We start from the raw sequence: 19,815 nt of genomic DNA on the forward strand, positions 1-19,815 counted from the left end.
TATTTAAATACGAGACAATCGCCTTCAATTTAATCTTATTAAATAGATAGGTATAATACATAGTATAAAACAATCGTAATTGGTGTGCCACGTACACATTGTTTTTCGTACAAATATTTTGTCGGTTTGTCTGTTAAACTGATTTTAAAACAGTTTCTATTGTAGCATTTATTGTGTATTTTATTCCCTTAGATCATGTATACGTCTAGACAGAAAGTGACAGCTATGATATAATATATAACGTCGAAAAAATTGAGGTCGACAGTTAACCTCTATTTAGAGCAATGCACGCATACTAGTACAAAGTGAATCAATAAACCTGGCCTGTTTTCATCGGTTGTCTAGCAGCAAGAGACTCTATCTCGACGTATAAATGATCTAAGTTTAGTTCAATCGCTTCACGAACATAAATGTTAATTAATAGTCGTGTCAATGAAGACGTAAACTAGGCAATATTCGAAAGTCTTCAGAAACAGCTCCAATTGTGATAAAAAAATACGTTTTTGTTTTTGTATATTATTTAATATCAGAAATATTTCAGAGGGGGAAAATAATTATTTTTATTGTTTAACAATATGTACCTACTAAAAACTTTTAGCTTTGTAACGTATTAACTCGAAAAAAATAACACTAAACAAGTAATTCTGTGAATTTTTTCATTATTTTCAAAAATAACATTTAATTTTGATCATTCATTTGTGTATTAAGAATATCATTATCATCAATTGGTGCGTGATTATCGCAGTTACTTCCACTGCATACATTGCAGGTGGGTGAGCAATCCAAACCACTTTTTCTGCAGCCACACGCTAAGCCGTATCCTGTTTTGCAAGAGCAAAATATAATTTCCAAAATGTTCACTGCTGTCATTGTGATCGGTTTCAAATAATTAACTATCTGCCAACTCCAATCTTCGGGAGGTTTTATTGAAGCATTACTTTTCCATTGTTGAACTTGCAGGTAAACTCTTTTGATGTGTTGTTTTGCTGCATCCACTGTTGGAGGGTGATCTTAGTCTTGTTTTCTGAAGCTTGAAAACGCTTGTATCACAGTTCATTCAAGCTTCGGAGAGTTTTAGCACCAACTTGGTGAGAATACAATAAATATATCAATACAATAAAACGAAAATCCTTAAAAAACTATTTCTCGTGCTATTTTACGTTTGTAGAATGAACAATATTGTAATTAAGAACGTATTAAATACAAAACGGCTAGACCGATTTTGATGATATTTTTGTGTGTTCCAGTGTATTTGAGATTGGTGTGTGTCTTCAGGTGGATTCGAGAATGGTTTAGATTCCCAATTAAAGTACCTCCTAAACGGCTGGACCGATTTTGATGACTTTTTGTTTGTTTCAGTGAATTTGAGATTGGTTTAGATTCTCAATTACGTCCATATAATATAATTCTCCTGCTCATGTGTATGTTAGTGAACTCCTCCTAACGGCTGGACAGATTTTTCAAATTTAAGACGTGTGTACAGGACAACGTCTGTTGGGTCCACTAGTATTTTTATATAAATGCTGTTTATGCCCATTAATTGATTTTTAGTCTATTAAAGTTTTAGGTTTGTAGAATGAACAATATTGTAATTAAGAACGTATTAAATACAACCACCAATGAAATAATTATTATGCCGCATAATTGAATTAAGTAACGTGTTATTAAATATCATTATTTTAAAACTTGTATAAATTGAAATTTAATTTAATTTAATTACCGTCCATTGGTTGTGGTTCAGTAGACCACTCGTAACTCTTGAATGAGATACAAGTCTATCTATTGAAGTACGAAACAAATGGTCTAGTTTACCAGCTAACGTCAGGGTGTCGATTTTACGTGACGGTGTGCGGGCGCTTCGTAAGATCCCTCTGATAATTTTTCTCAATAAACCGTACTAACCTTTTTGATAAGTCGTCTTAGGCCCCGATATTCAGATTTCTGCAGCATGCCACTTCTATCGCGGTCGAGTTCTTTGAACTTCCAGTCAGCGACACTTCGGGGTTCAGCTGGTGGTCCTCCACGGCTTTGGGACCGTTCATACTCCCCACTGAATATCTTAATGAGATTACTGTTGAACTGCACTCGATCTGCCCTTGTGCAACCTGATAGTCATTTAAAATATACTAATATTAAAACTGTGAAGAATCTTTCGTTTGTTCGAACACGCTAGTGTTTGGGTTTACCTGTCGCATTATAATTATTTACCTTGTATGATATACTATATGTATTTATAAATGAGGAGATCTGTAGGAGAAACAAAGTCACCGATACAGCGCACATGGTTGCGAGACTGAAGTGGCAGTGGGCAGTGCACACATAGCACGACGTATAAATGGCCGTTTGGGGCAGTAAAGTCCTCGGCGACCACGTACTGGAAGACGCAGTGTTGGTAGGCCACTCAAAAGATGGACCGATGACCTGGTCGAGATTGCCGGAATACGTTGGATGAGGGTAGCGCAAAACTGATTGCACTTTTTAGTCATAATAATGGAATGGGGTGTTATACGAGAAGAAAACAGAACTTTAGTGATTGCCTTGCGCAAAATGCTGCTGCTAGACGACCGATGAAAACAGGCCTGGTTTATTACTTTCGTGAGCGTGACATGCTACGGTCTTACACTCGCGATTTGTATGTGACATTGTGTTAATGTGCGTGCATTGCTCAAAATTGAATTTAACTGTCAACCTCAATTTCTTTTGACGTTTTCACAGCTGCCACAGTCTATGGTCTCAAGACGAGATACTAGATATCATAGAAAATATTATACGTGGGAAACCATACCATGTTATATATGTAGGTATATTCCTACTAACCGAAATATAAAGACGGTATCTTATATACACTAATAATTTTTATTTGTCTTATAAAGTTGTAATTTGCATTCAATTGAATAGTGTAAGAAATGCAATGAAATTCATTAATCTTAACTTGCATTTTGTGTATCTAACACATCGCTTTCGTGACTACGTTATTGCGTGCGAGCATAGAAAATATCACTGGAATAGATATTCAAGAATGTTCGGTATTGTCTTATATATTTTAGCAAGATATCTTTTAATGTCTGCAGTTGAAAACGTTTTTTGGCAAGCCTTTCGTTAAGCTTTTGAATGCGTATTTTGAGTTGGGAGTGCACGAGTTGAGATTGTTGAGGATTCATTGTCGTAATGTTAAGGCGAAGAGTAAGCAGAAAACACACAAACATGGTGTTTTTAGACAAGTTTTGAGATGAAAGTATAGCATTTCGAGCTATGAACACTACTTAATCCTGTTACACATTTCCTTAAGTCTTATTTGCAGATTGCTAATGCTTGCTATTGGTTATAGTTAACACTGCCGAGCCTTTTTGAACTACCACTTTTCTTTGAAGTTAAAGAAGTTTTTTGGCATGGCGTGACGCATTTTTTTGGTACTTCTCTCAGAATAGTTATTCTTATAGCTTGTACTTTTTTGTGTAGGTTCATTTATTCAGATTAGTAGTGAATAACGAGGATTGTGAGCATATAAACTGTTTTCCACGCAATGTGTGTGTTACATTGATGGCGGGCCGGCAGCCTTATATCGAGGTCGCTGGCATTTAGTGTCGCCTTAAGTCAATCTGTCACGATTATTTTCTCACATGGAACATATTTTTTTTTAATATATATTATATATTTTTATATATTTGTCTATAATCATCCCTTAAGTTATTTGGCAAGCAAATTATATATTGAAATGTATCAACAATATTCAGTCAATTCAATATTAATCTTTAATTTTTTTTATCACAAATATACTAATTTCGAGTTATTTTAAGTTAATATTTTTTATATTTATAATATTTTGTAATACTTTAACGTCTCAATTCGAAATAATATTCATAAGCCTCCGATCGAGGGACTGAGAGGCACAACTAATAATTCTTTGACTACGAGCTCTCGGTACAAAAACCGCCAATAAAGCAGATAGCGATAAGAAATTTGACATCGCTAAGAACCAACACTCCCTCTTGTAAATGATTCGCGCCCGGGCTAACTATCAATTACCTCCAAAAAATCTAGATATCTATGGAAAAAAAACCTGACATTGAAAATTTCACAAATGATTGCTATTGATTTTGTTATTAATAGAGTTAATAATATAAGATAAAACTTAACAATAATAATAAATCTTACTGTAAACTCACTTCTTTTATTACGCTGTCCTCGAACAGATGCGCGACGCCTCGTCTGTGACTTACCTGGACAATTTAACACTATTATTATAACTGTAAATAACCAGAACTAAAGGCTTCTTGAATGAATCTTCGGGATAACTCTGTCTTATTATTAGAAAGTAACATAACCCTCGGTTTCCTCGGTAAATTATGAATTTGAGTTATTAAAACTGAAACTCGTAATATACTTAGACTTGTAGGTCAAAGTATGATAAATTTGAAAAGATATAAATTTTACCATTTACCACCAATTCGGAGAAGTTGAGCTTCAAGAAGAAGAAGTGACAAGAAATTTATTGGAACTCATGTAAATTAATAATTGTAAATCATCATATTATCAATAGAATAATAATTAAAAAATAATATATGCAAGGTAATGTAATCACTCAAAAATTTTCAATTTCTTAAGTCATTGAAAGACTTTAAAATGTGTGTAAATCATTAAAACAATCGAGAGTACATCGAATCCACAACTTGTAAATATAACATGGTTAAAATATTTTCTAGTTTCCAAATGAATCCCAGTTGGATAAAACCCTATTACAATCCTTTTTGTTTGACCGTTTTCGATTCTATGACTTCATCCACGTTTCTCTTTCCTTCATTTCCTCATTTAAAATATTGTATACACATATAAAAATTTCATCTTCCGGATCAAATTTTATTTTATGTTTTACTAGCTGACCCGACAGACGCTGATCTGTCAATAGAAAAAAATTATGTAAGTATTCTGGAATAATGTGATCGGGAAATATAAGAAATGTATAACCAATATTAGTGGGTTAAAAATGAAATAAAAACGTATTTCGGAATCTTTCATTACATGTAGTAATAGAAAATGTATCGTATTTGTGTAAACAGGTTTTACAAAAACGCTTTACATAATTCCCATGTACATTAATTTGTTATATCTCAAAGGGCTTAGACAGCGTTTTCGTTGTAAGCTCCCAGACGGCTTATTTATTTCCGACACCGCAACAAATATCGTTAATGTATACAAAAAAATAGCAAATTATTTCATGCTGTTTCCACTAATGGAGGATGAAATTCGGTGCAGTAGTTTTTGAGTTTATCGCGAACAGGACAAGACGCGGCGGAGGACTTTATTTTATAATGTGTATTGTTACTCCTAGGCCAAAATAGATTTTGTTTATGTGGCAATCTGATTGTTATCATGCCATCACTCATCAGTCCTTATAATAACATACAATCTTTCCCAGTGTAAGTCCCAAACAACATCGGTTCAGCCGTCTCGGATAAGTCAGAAAAAACAGTGAGACAGACGAAAATAATAATTGGCTACCTTGTAAATAATTATTTAAACACGATTAATATATTGGATGCAGCACCTTACAAACTTATTAGTCATGTATATTACAGCCACTGTGAAATATACTATACTATTTGAATGAAAAGAGTGGCCGTTGACTTGTTTGTATGATCTCCTAAAGAACTCTACTTTTTCCGAGCATATGGTCAATTCAGTTATTTTAAAGAAATATTTATAGAGGCGATTCAAAAGTGCCTCGTTTAAGCCTAATGAAGAATGTTTATTTGACTTTGAATATCAATACGCAATTGATACAACACTATTATTTTAACATAACAAATGTACCTACTATAAGGATAATTCTATTATATTATCATTGAAATAGTTTACTAGATATGACAGACACAACATCGGCTACAAAGGATCGTATTGAATGATGACTGTTAATAATATCGTTGAATAGATTCTTCTAAAAAGATTTTAATGTGCATCGGCTGGCTACACAAAGGCACAGTGTACCTTCGCGTTGTCCTGCAAGTGCTGAGAAGGGATATTGTCTACTCGACTGGTTTACGCGACACTGATGTACCTACGGCATTAGTCAATACTTAAACCGGTACCGAGCGACCTCTTCTCTTGCAATAGCAATACGCCGATATATTATTGTTATTTACTATCGAACATTTAAACTACAGTATTTTCTGTGTCTAGAATTTTACACGTCACATTGTATTTATGTAGAGTCGTCTCTTCGGACAGATAAGCTCAAAACAGTTCTAAGCCAATAATGATCATCGATATAAGAAACGAATTTATCATAAAAAACAGTAAACATTTGACGCCACACAAACAAAAGTATTTAATTATTTTACTAATGTGTTTGAAAGCTGATACTGCATACCTTATCTCTGAACCGGAATACCACAGATTACTAATAAATATCTTTTCGTTTTATTTAACGCGCTTCGGTACGAATTATAAAAAAACAAGATTGGTGATTAGAAAATTTGCATAACAGCATAATATAACCACAATGTCTAATAAAATCGAAAAGGTTGCCAAAATATTTAAAACTTTTACTTCAGGTATTGCAAGTAATATATTGGTAAACTGATTGAAAATTTCAAACACAACAATGTTTTATTATAAGCCGGGCAAATGTATACAAAAGTCGTTTATGATAAATACTTTAATAACTCGTTAGTTAAAACATTTCGTGTATCTAACTCTTTCCTTCATTCTGTTTCACACCAACAGCAGGTACCTAAACTAAATATAAAACGTCTAAGGTGCGGCGAACCTGCCCAACAAAGCTATTAAAATTATGTCTGGAGCATTTTTCCATCGTCTTATGGTCGGAGCTTGCCCTACCGACAACAAAAACAAAATATTTACTCCATTGTACTCCGGCGTCGAGCTGTCTGAGACTAACCTCTGTTTCTTAGACAACCCATATCCGTTTATACCACGCTACCATAGGATGAACATGTGTTGAAGACAAACTAAAAATAACGCTATTTATGGTTGCTTAAGGTATAATATCGAATGTGATATATAAGAGTCCAGAATAGCATCGTTCATCTATCCAATATGTTATAAAGGATCTTTCTATTCGACTCATTTAATTTATAGAACTAGTTGTTAACTAATTCAATGGCTGCCTAATAAATAATACTCTTGATAACGATATATCTTGTCGTTCAAATGTTACTATTGCAAAAATGCGATTCGGATTCTTAACAAACAGGTCAACATAAGTGGTGACTTATAGCTAGTGTTAAGTAATAAATATTTAATTGCCACATAAGCTTGGCGCCGGGCATTTTATGGATCAATCTGAATTAAAATAGAGTCTTTCATCGAACTGTGAATACAGAGCAATGAATATTAATAAACATTTAATGGATTCTGTTTTCATCAATTCACATTTGATTGAAATTGATAATATTTTTGGTATTTATATCAAAAAAAGTAATGTAGAAAATACTAAAATAAACTATAAATTACAAAGACATTTTAATTTATAAACGTATAACATGAACGTAACTACGTAGGTACGTAGAACATACATAATCCAAAAATGCAATATGAAATTGTATGAGTTTCTCACATTTTTTGCTTCTAAAAGGCTTGGCCGGTCTTGATAACAAATACTTACTGAAGTTCAGAATCTACACTGCCTTTCGAAAAACAAATTAGTACAGCTCAATAACTCAATGGGACATTTGGTATACAATCTATTACAAACAACATTGATCACTTATACAATCTTATTTTCTCATGAAAGTTTACGAAGAAGACTACACGCGAGACAAAATAATTCAAGAGGTATGACACCCACTGTATCATAAAAGAATAATTAAATCGTCTTATTTGAGAAGGCAAAGGTCAAGTTACTCTCTGATACAAAACGCTCTCATCTTTTATATAGAATTTTATTGGTCACTAAACGCGAATCCGATGCTACATTACAATTACTATAACAGTCAACTTGCTGGAAACGCATCGTTATTAATTCAACAAGCATTGTATTAGTATCTACATGTCGAAATAAAATATCTCCAGACGCCAGCCACATAGGGGCCGGTATTTTAATCAAACATATGTCTGCATTCCTTCAACAATGATTTTATGAACCTATTTCATATTATTCTCATTGTCGGATGCGCATTGAATCCGTGACAAGAGTTTTAAATAATTTACATCATTGTAGTTATGCGAGCCTAGTTGAGTTTATGTATATATCTATAACGTATACATAATCGAATGAAAATTTGTAATCTGTACCTGCATAATCACTTTTTAGTTTGAGTGTTTTATAATACATGATATTTGTAGTATTTTGTAAATAATTATGGATGTCACAGCGCAGGATTATAATCGAGATAAGGATTTTTAAAGAAAGATATAATGCTTAAGTTTAAATGCAATTATTGCCTCTTATTACGAACACGTTGTGTGATCATTGCTTTATTGGCAAGCAGATTATACTTGAAATAAAACACGAATTAGCGCGACTAGTCGGTAAGCATTGTCGTAACATTCTCAAAGTGCAATACCCTAGCTAGGTCACGGAAAATACAGCAGTAAATTATATTAATGTCACGTTTGATAAATAACCGTTAGTATTATAAAGTTATTTTACCCGAATACGTATGGTATAGGTAGCATTGAATTATTTTAATCAAAGTTACAAAAAGATGCAAAGCTCTCGAGGCTAGAGTCTATAATATAATCTTGACAATGATTTGTCCTCCGCCAGGACATCGCCCTGAACCTTGAGATAAAGTGATCGTAACTGGCATCTTCCAAATCACATTTCATTTACTATATTCGTCACATTCAATGTATATACTCAATTAAGCATTTAGGCCTTAAGATTCAAATGATTTTTTGATCCTAATGAATAAAGAAACTATGAATTATAATTATTAATAATATGCAGCACATAGTTTTGAGTGTGTAAATACACATTTTGATTTATTCTAATCGATACGAACAATTTCAATATTCAAAGCGAGCGATATTTTAATTAATTGATTATTTTTTTGAAATGCCAAAAGCAGGAATTTTTTGGCGTTTTCTAGCATTGTCTATTTATATGGATGTGGAAATGGAAATTTACTTATTAAAATACAGGTCTAAAGACTAATTAACTGCAGTCTATATTATATATTCAATTTGGTGGATTGCAAGTATTTGTTGATGTTAATTTTCAACGACAGGGTGTAAATAATTAACATTTGACAGTTATTCACTGTATTTAAAAGAAAACGAAATAGAGAAACGTTTAACAATCATTGCAGATTGTACAATCTATAAAATTCATTCATAAAAAGATTATCTTATTCAAAGGGATCTGTATTTTTGTTGCAAAAATAATAGCAGGTAAAAACTGGCGTGATTCAATAAGTTTCGACCTGGACCGACTTCACTTTGCACTTAATTCTATCAAAGAATTTTGATTAAAGGCGGCGTGTCTGGTCGTCTGTATATCTACATGTTTATATATATAGTTTGTATAATATGGTTGGCTCTTAGGCGGGTTAACAGTCTTTTGTACATTTGATACTTAACAATACATTTGCAAGAATTTATACTTTTACGTGCTTTTGTCTGTGAAGAATTCAAATATTAGCTACTTTAAGGTTACAACAATACATCAATGTTAGCATAATAAATATTTCCATATACAGACATCGTACACTTTTATTATTAGATGACTAACAATAATAAATTGGTTAACAAACAGATATATAGGTGTAATAGTGCCACAATTTGAATACAATAAAAGTTATAACAGGATGAGTTTATAATGTGTGCAAGATGATGGTCAATTATTACACCAAGGCTTCTATAATTTGATCTTTTAACATTATTTAATTGAAGTGCATGATGTGAACATCGAATGTAACAATTACTTATAGGCTTATGATTTCAATACTGTTTCTAAATATAATAAATACACAGATTTATCTGTTTATATAAATAAAATGTTAGATGTTTTCATTTGTATCGTATTGCGCGTATCACGGTAAAACTACCAAATATATTTCAATTAGGTCTTCTAAAAATATTGCGATATCTATCTCTAATATGAAGTTATTAAATTTTTCAGTAACAACGACTTTTACAAGCTCAGCCATGTGTACGCGGACGAAGTCGCAGGTCGCTAATATTATAATAAATATATTGTATTGTAGATGCTATCTAACGGTTAGTATAAAAAGAAGGAAATTTTCGTAACTACATACTTAAGTAAGTGCATATGTGTACACGCAAATACCAAACCGGTACTGACCGTGTTAAAAAGAGGTTTAACCAAAATAATGAGATTATCGCGAATATGAATCACAAGGTGCCGACTCAGGGCTCCCGAAGTATATTTTGTTTACCTGACAGTTAGACTATTGAATCGAATTTTGTGCACTCCTTTATTGAATCACAGCTGTTAAGTTTTGGGTGAAAGTGTTAGTTCATATTTTAAGGAAGTCTTGTAAAGATTAAATAGATGAACGTAGTAGAACTCCAATATAAATACCCTAATTTTATTTTTGACTCTAAAAACACAAACTTAAATAATATTAATATCTATAGATTTAGATACACTGTTAATCGACTAACTATATTTCGTTAACTAGTTCTCGTATAATTCAAGTAGGTATAATAGTCCGTATCAATAAACAAGTTGGGATTGTCTACTTCCGCCTCATAGAGCCCCTGACCTCTTTTTATTTCATAGGTCTGTCTAGGTGGGAAGATACCACTATATTACAAATAATCTATACACATAAATAAAGTTGAAATGTCTTCTAACGATATCGCAATGATAACTTCGAATTTTGACGTTTTAGGGGAGAGTTGGATAATTGGGAACACCTAACAATACCCCAACAATAATACTTCATTAGTGATTTATTGATCGAATACCACCTAAGCACGACACGCTTCAAATTAGGATATCATCCCCACCATCTGCATGCCTGCTTGCATGCTTTCTTCATCGTATAACCAAACTTTGGACTGAGCTTCCTTGTGAGGTGTTTTCTAGACGATACGACATGGGTACCTTCAAAAAATACTTTACTAAAAGGCCGGCAACACTGTTATTCCTCTAGTACTGCAGGAGAATGTGGGTGGCGGTGATTGGCGGTGATCACTTATCATCAAGTGACTGTTTTGCTTGTCCTCCTTAAGCATAAAAACCTCCCTGTACCCAATTACCCCACTCTCCCCTACATAATATAGGAGATTTTAAACTTTTAACTTTTTGCCTTTCTGTTGTTGCGGCCAACTTCCACAACTGCTAAATACCAGTAAATAGGAACATGATTCATTCCATTTATTTAACTGCTTTAATTCGTTTATCAAAAGTCAATATGGAACATTACTTAATTACTAGACAAAAATGCTCATAAAACTGCTCCAAGCACTGTGGCTTGCTGCGGTTGCTGTGTAAAAAAAAAAGATACCCGATATTTCAAACTCGATTATAATGTCGTATCTTTTCTATTTATACTCCAAGCAGTTCTAAGCTCGAATCGTATTAGTGAGTGAGCCATTCTTAGTATAGAGGAAATAATCAAGAGTTTCACGTGGTGATTCTAATTCTTCGCTCATGACAAAGTAACATAAAGAACCTTGCCTCTTAGATGGTAAGGAGAAAGATGATTCTAGGGACTTCAAAAGGAATATTCTGACTAAAATATGTCGCATTAAACTACTACCTAACTAAGAAAGGAATAAAGAAATGATTTTCATAAATTTCTCACGTGTTAAGTAGTTATAAATACTATATATAATTAATTTAGACTGAAAATGCATTTAAAATCCGAAATTATAAAATCACACGCTAAGCAGATTTTCAGTTATGAACACATTATTATAAAATGTTTATCTGATAAAGAATGTGTACTGTAAAGATGTAATTTATATTCATAGCCATCTGCAGAGGCGTTTACTGTAAACGTAAACAAGAGCTATCATCCGCGCAAATGTTAACGAAAGATTATATATTTATAACAGAGTGTTAAGTAGAACAGATGTTTTAAATCCGGGATACATATGATTGTTGAGCGATAGTTATGTTTAGTTTGTTCGCGTTTGATAGAACAAATCCAGGACTTATAAATAATTCTGACCTACTGTTTTTGTATAAAACCGACGGCCTAAAGACTCTGGTAGACTATATGCAAATATATGTATATACAACTCTCAGATTAACATGTATACAGTCACTATGTATATGAATACAAAAAGGTATTGCAGATAAATTGAGTTACTGCAAAGAGATTTAATTCAATACAGCGGTCATTTGTTTCAAGTTTTTCACAGAACAATTTTGTTCTCAAGTGATGTGATAATGGGGTTACCTAAATAATAGGCTATATCACATATTATTTAAAAATAAGTAGGTCTTTCAGCTATGAACGACAGACACTGCGGTATTTTGCGCTAATGTAACCTGTGAAAATCATCTTCACTTATAATTTTGGTAACAAGATCGTCAGCTCAAACAAAAATAAAATAAATGAAGTTTTCAGTATACTCGATTTCAAGAAAAACCCCTGTTAGGTGTATGGGCATACAATATCTTGATTTAGGTTAGACCTCCATTTAAAAAATAAATTATTTTGATAATAATGAGAAATTTTGAATATCGATTCCAATGACGATCTTATGTATATAACGGCATTGATCGATTCTTTTCGTGTTGTTGTCTCTATATCATATATAATGTATACCTACATAATCTCTTTGGGATGTGGCCATTTAGGAATAATTATTCCGATTTTCTTATCTATACATTTTAGTATAATTAATTATTGGCTTGAAAGATTTTTATATCTTTTTGAAAATAATTTTATAATATAAATTAAATTAAAGTTTTTATGTTCAAATAAATGGCTTTACAATATCGTTCATATAAATAGGAAATTATGTATATTCTAGTTCATACCGGTTCTTGTGCAGTCTGGTCGGCCGTTTCGAACGGCTGTGTCGGGCAATGGCTTGCCATCAGGAGTAACGCACCAACAACCAGCTGCAGTTCCACCAGCAGCACATTGAACTGCTGCATAAGTGCCATCAGCACGACAGCGAGGTACGAAGGCAGCTTTCCTGCCATTTTGAGCGTTCAACGCATATCTCAACACTGTGACACATGACGATTGACCATCTGCAAGAGGAATGTTTGACTTGTTTATTCAAAATCTATTGGACATTTAAAGGGTCCACATAGCTCCCAATATGACACAACATAATATAGTAAATGTAGCCTTGTGCTTCCCCGGGGCAGGGAGAAGTGTTAAGCCCAAGGCTGTGTTGACTAAGGGCATTTACCAGTGTGGGAGACTTCGTTGCACAGGATGCCGGCTAGATTTGGTACAACCACGGCGCCTTTTTCTGCCGTGAATCAGTAATATGTAAGCATTATTGTGTTTCGGTATAAAGGGCGTCGTAGCTAGTGAAATTTCTGGGCAAACGAGACTTAACATCTTATGTCTCAAAGTAAGAAAGTAAAAGTAAGGGTCTTATGCGCAATTGTAGTGTCGCTCAGTTTTGGTATTCTCAAGAATCCTGGCAGGAAGAAGGCAGGGCGTAACAATTACCATCAGCTGAAAGTCCTACTCGCCTCGTCCCTTATTGTCATTATAAACTGTTATGGGCATATGATGCCGCTAAACATTCAAGTAGGCTGGCTATCTGCTCGATCCGTAACTTATTCCAACATCACTCCGATACACAGCGATTTAAGTAGAGTACTTACTGTAAAAGAACAACCCTATTAGTGCTATAGTATAGAAAATATTTCTGCGTTATATAAAAAAATGAAAACGTATAGGTACCCATTATTACCTCTTTCATGCTCCATCAATATTATTTTTGAATCGATATGACATGGATACCATTTATTGAAGATGATAAATTTTTCTCAACTGATGCATGCAAAATTCATAAACCGGGCAATCTAAGCACGGTTTCCTTTTAACTTCACTTCTCCCTCGAATGTACAAAAAGAAAATTTACTGAACTTACCATTGCAAGGGCCTTTATGCGAAAAAGTCACTGGCTCCCCAGTACAGCGCGCTTTTATAAGATGACATTTGGAGGGGTAAGTTCTACCGTCTGTGCCACACACCATCCGGTTGGTATTTTCCATGCTTGCTTCACACGATATGGGCTGGTTCGAACAGGAATCGCTTCCCTGGTAATCACATTACAATATTTTAAAAGGTATGTATGAGGTCGTACACCTTATGTTTTATTCTTTTTTGCGAGGGTTAGATAAACTCGTGTCAGTCCTATGGACGTTGGACCTATCATAAAAATCTAAATATGACGGTAATAGAAATTTTATAAATTGCGGGACTACTGTTAACATATGTAGGTATATACATTACATTGCTACGTACGCTTATAACGATCCGAGTATTTATTAATACGGCAATGGTGTGCAAAAAACGTCATTCTCTCTTCGGGCACTACACCACAAAACCCCATTCGTCGCTTCATCGCTCTTCAATAACATGATTTTTAATGCCTCTTCGAAAAAACTGGAGGTCATAAATAGAGCACGGCAATACTTCAAGCCGGCACATTCTAGCGCTCTACAAAGCGCAGGTCCGGCCACATATGGAGTATTATTGTCATCTCTGGTCTGATGCACCTCAGTATCAGTTCGATCCATTTGACCACGTGCAATGTAGGGCTGCTCGAATCGAAAGGAATCCAGTGCTCTTAGAACGGCAAGATCAATTGGTATTGCGTGGAGACGTCGCTTCATTGTATGTCTGTTGGACCTGATTCCTGCCACCGAATTCCACCTTCGCACGACACGCCACAAATTCGGATATCATCCGCACCATCTGGATGGGTGGTGTTCCTAAACAGTGCGGTGTTCAAGGAACATTCTTCCACGTAATCTGTGGAATGAGCTTCCTTATGCGGTATTTCCAGGATGATACGACATGGGTACCTTGGTACCTAAAAAGCGGGCATTACTAAAAAGCCGGCAACGCTTTTGTGAATCCTCTGGTGTTGCAAGAGAATATGGGCGATGGTGATCATTAACATCAGGTGTTTGTTTGTCCTTTACTTCTATAGAAAAAATTTAAATTAGTTCGATTTTAACCTTTTAAACAAAGATATTTTTACAAGCCAAACAGCAGAGTTTTCAGAATCAATTGGTAATACTTATATTATTTTCCTGGACAGTAAGTTAGTTCGTGTGGTCTTTCTTGGAATAATCGTAATATGATAGTGTGTGTGTACCTATGTATTTATGAATACCAATGTATTGTAAGTATGCTAAACAATGCGGCGTTCCATTTCTGTGAACATAGTCAATTAAATATTTGGCAGACTTACCGTTCATCATTAATTTATCGATAATCTTGATTAAGGCAAAATGAGGACTTGTTGGAAGTTGTATGTGACAATAACTGATGAATATTTTCTAAAATCACGGATCATACGTGAACAGAGTACTCTACAGAGTTAACCAAAATACATACATTATAAGTAGAAAACAAAGCATTTATTTTCACAAAATTGTTTTATTTCGAATGATTTTGACTTGAATCAAACACTATAGTATAGAGTTTAAAATAAATACGTCGAGATATTCATAATCTTCTAAATAAACCTTAGATAATTTATACGTCTAGATAAAGTCTCTTGCTGTTAGACAACCCATAAAAACAGGCCAGGAATATTAGTTAAGTGTGCGTGACAAGCTAAGTCTTACACTCGCGATTTGTATAACACTTTTCGACGTTTTCACAGCTGTTATAGTCTATCTAGACGTAATAAATGATCTAAGAAATAAACAACTAACACGTTATAAAATACTTAAAATGTAATACATAATCGTAATGTTGTTTAGATAATAAACGTGGTTATGCATTGCTCTAAACCTTATAACCGCAATTAATTACGAAACTTGTCTTTTGGTGGTCTAGACAGTATTTTTGACGAAATAAACACACCAACTAATACAAATTTTGACATATGTACGCTGACTGAAGTTCTGCTCTAAACTGTCTACAAAATATGTAATGACATTAATGTCAGTTGTACACTGTTAACAGTGTCAATACAATTTTTCGCAAATATTGATTTCAGGAGTTACTCCCTATATTTTTATACGTTTTAATTTAGTTCTGCCCGTTTGTATCTATTATATGTGTGTAAAACGTTATTTTCAAACATTCACGAGTTTAATTGAAATTTACATATGTATCACTGATACATTATTATATACACCAGAAGTAATTATAAGTAATAAAAACTCTCAATTTATATACATTACTATTACGCATTAAAAAGCTGTTATTTAAAATTCGCCGTTTAATTTTATTTATATATCGGTAGCGAGTTGGTACACAATTATATAAAAACAAGCCTTAAGAGTACTAACTAATTACAAGATATTTCAACAATTCATTATAATGAAAATGGTCTTTGTTTAAGGCTCAATCACACCAAACCACTGATCGTATCGACATGAAACTACCATCATTCGATGCGAAATTTATCCTAGATGGTTTATGGCTACTTATTTTGTTATTATATTTGTAAGATGAATAAAATTTAATTTATTTCGTTTAAAAATTCGCCCGTCGAAGCCGGCGGGATATAACATAAAGCTAAAAATAATTTTGAACTATGGAGTGTACCAAAGTTCCTAAACGACAGTTAACCAGTGCTTAAATTACTTTATAGCATTACAACCAAGTCATCATTTTTTTTTAAGTTTTTTCTAGTTTTTCACCCGACGCCTTTTTAATATTCACGCAAAATAAGAATTAAATCTATTCAGTAGTTTATGCTATTAATTCCGACGTACATACCTACAGATAATTTAAAAAAATCTTTAAAGTATTTTTTTGGAATCGGTATTGTTTAAAAAAAAACTAAATATTCAGTTTTAAATGTTACGGAATCATTATACTATGTATGGAATAAATAAATAATAACATAAAAAGTAATTTTCCGATACCTACATATATCTATTGATGCTTACGTAAGTAGCTTGTAATAATCATAATAAATACTAAGTAAAAATAAAATTTACATTGTAAATTTAATAGGCAGGTTGCGTCTTTCAAATCCATATATCTTAATTTATATAAATTACGTGACACGTTGTTTTTCCGCGATGGACTCCTAAACTAATGAACGGATTTTAATGGGGATTACTTCATGGCGTGCTGTTTGGTCCAATTTGAGTGATAGGATAGTTTTTATATCGATTTGGGACCCATTATTATTTTCAATATTTGTTTTGTATGGACATATTTTCTATGAGAGAATTTAGTATTATATTGTGTGACTGTTCCGCTGTGAAACAATTTCATTATAACAACAGGGAGCATTTTAATCGAAATAATTCGATGATTTGCAATATTATTGGCAAATTCCTATAAAATAGTTTTTTTTTTATTATCCACAGAACAACGTCTGTCGGGTCAGCTAGTATTTATATAATATATATACCTAGTGGCTGTTAGCATTTACTTTAGTGCCATACACTACCATTAAAAATAAAGTTATAAAGTTAACGTAATTGATGAAATTTGATCAAAAACATGTCTTCTGTTAACGATTTTTGTATGTTTGGAAACCCTTTAAATGATGAGTTATATCGATTATGCTCCCCTACTGCAAATCAGTCATATGTCTTCTTTAATGTAATGGAAACTTACCAGCTGCTCTTCAGGTTCTAGTATAAATTTTTTGTTGTTTAAAACTTTCGTGTTAAGGCTATATTTTTCCTATAGATATCTTATGCTCTGACTGACGATAGAGTCAGGAGGTTTCATGGCTTTGCATTTGATAAGAGAAAAATAGATTTTGAAAAAGTATTGTATATAAAAGTAGCAATTACAAATTTAATGAGAGAAGCTAGTTGGCATATTATTTTCTTAAATTTCACCTCACTAATAATCTATAATATAAATAATCACTATAATTTTGATTGGAGATGTGACTCCATAATAGGTCCTACAACTAAATACGACAATATTGCGTTGCCGGATTTCTAATAAAATCTAATTACTAATGATATATTTTCTTAATTGATATAGTAAATGACACAAGGAGCTTCATACAAAACCCACTGTCTTACTGGCTTCGTGTAAGATATTGTTTGTGGATTATTCACTGCCTTCTGGTCACTATCGATGCTTGCTGGTCAGATCCTAAGCCTTCTACACTATTCCTTTTGCTTATCAATGACATGCCTCCAACATGCCTTGCTATGCTGGCGATAGTGCTGGAGGTGCCATGTACGCCGGGCGTGCAGATCTCTCTTGGGAAATCGTAGACAAGTACCGAAATAAATTTGCACTTTCTTTCGAGGATGTCGGAGGATGGGTGGGTCATATGAACATTATTAAATCAAAGCCCAATAATCAAGTTTGCGCGTACACCACTAAAAACCCGCAAAGCATTGGAATAATAGCTCTCAAAATTTTAAGTCAAAAAGTATTTGAAGACGCGGCACACGTCCGGCCCCATATGGAGTATTACTCTCATCTCTGGTCTGGCGCACCCCAGTATCACCTCGAACTGTGGGGATACAATGATCAGTGAAGAGGTTGCATCTCTTCTAGAGTAGTATCATCGAAAAGAGTAGTACCAGAAGGGTGTTCCGAAAAGCTATTTGATTTATGCAGCCAAATTTCATCATCGCACTACACGCCATAAACTTAAATATCATCGTCACCATAGATACCTGGCGTTCCTCCACAGTGCAGTTTTAATGGAACTTTCTTGCCCGTACAAATATTCTAACTAATATGGGTATCTTTGAAAATCGCCTAAATTCCTCTAAAATATCGGTGGTACTCATGTAATTTTTGATGTGTCATAAGAGACCGTGGGCGACGGTAATAACTTACTGTAATGTAACCGAAACGCTCGTTTGTCCACTTAAATAATCACGAAGACGCAAGAACCCTTCTACAATTACCTGTGTCTCAATTATGACGTACCTAGTTTTATGTGGAGTGCAAATTCATTACGTGAAGATAATACATTACAGGTGTTAATGTCCGAGGTACATCCGCTTCAGTATCAATAAAAGCCGACTTATAAAGCAGCTATGGTAAATCCAAAAGATAGAGTAATCAAAATTACTATATTACCATTGCTAAGCTGTTATTATTCAACGCAAATAGATTTTTTCTTATAGGCGTTGTATTCATATTAATTTCAATAAAATGTTGGGCAAAGATAATAATTAGAAATGGAACAGACAAGAATATATTCAGAAAGGGAATCGAGTGTATAGATTAGGTCTACGACTTAAGGTGCATTATAGAAAATATTCTACCTAAAAGCTAGGTCTATTGCACCTTCATCGTCTGGTGAAGTCCAGAGGCAAAGTTATGAGGAATTGAATAGTGAAGCCATTCATTATAATTTATGAGTTGCATAACATACCTACTGATTCATGCTCGACAATCCCTTTATGTGCATTTGAATAAGCAGGTATAATGATTGGTTGGATGCCAACCTAACACGGTAGTTCAACCAGTTCCACCTTTTCATGGACAACTTGTGGAACAGAGTCAAAATGGAACAATAAGATCTGATCTTATAGTTAATCCTGTTCCGTCGCACCAAAGTTCAAACTATTCTAATATCATTTGCAAATGAACTTCAGGATGCATATTGCGTGTATCGTGATTGGTTGAAAAAATAATACAAGAATGTATTAGTGTGATTCATGGCTAGGAAGAGATCTTGTAGGTGATATAAAACGCGACTTATGGACCTTCAAGCAAAGAGCATACTCTCACCTTAAAGTCCGGCAACGCATCTCTTAACAAATGTTGTTGC

The 19,815-nt window shown here is 33.6% G+C and overlaps 1 protein-coding gene across 2 annotated transcripts in view; it reads right to left on the minus strand.

Moving 5' to 3' along the window:
• LOC126979050 (SPARC-related modular calcium-binding protein 1) overlaps positions 1-19,815 on the minus strand; it is a 37,108-nt gene that overhangs the window by 15,102 nt on the left and 2,191 nt on the right. For both annotated transcript variants that reach the window (XM_050828231.1, XM_050828230.1), the window contains exons 2-5: positions 14,005-14,173; positions 12,926-13,144; positions 4,167-4,220; positions 1,903-2,105 (exon numbers count right to left, since the gene is read on the minus strand). In XM_050828231.1, the coding sequence (XP_050684188.1) occupies positions 1,903-2,105; positions 4,167-4,220; positions 12,926-13,144; positions 14,005-14,173 (645 nt within the window). The remainder of the gene's footprint in view (positions 1-1,902; positions 2,106-4,166; positions 4,221-12,925; positions 13,145-14,004; positions 14,174-19,815) is intronic.

The sequence above is a fragment of the Leptidea sinapis genome, chromosome Z (assembly GCF_905404315.1).
Source record: "Leptidea sinapis chromosome Z, ilLepSina1.1, whole genome shotgun sequence".
In the NCBI taxonomy this organism is placed as follows: domain Eukaryota; kingdom Metazoa; phylum Arthropoda; class Insecta; order Lepidoptera; family Pieridae; genus Leptidea; species Leptidea sinapis.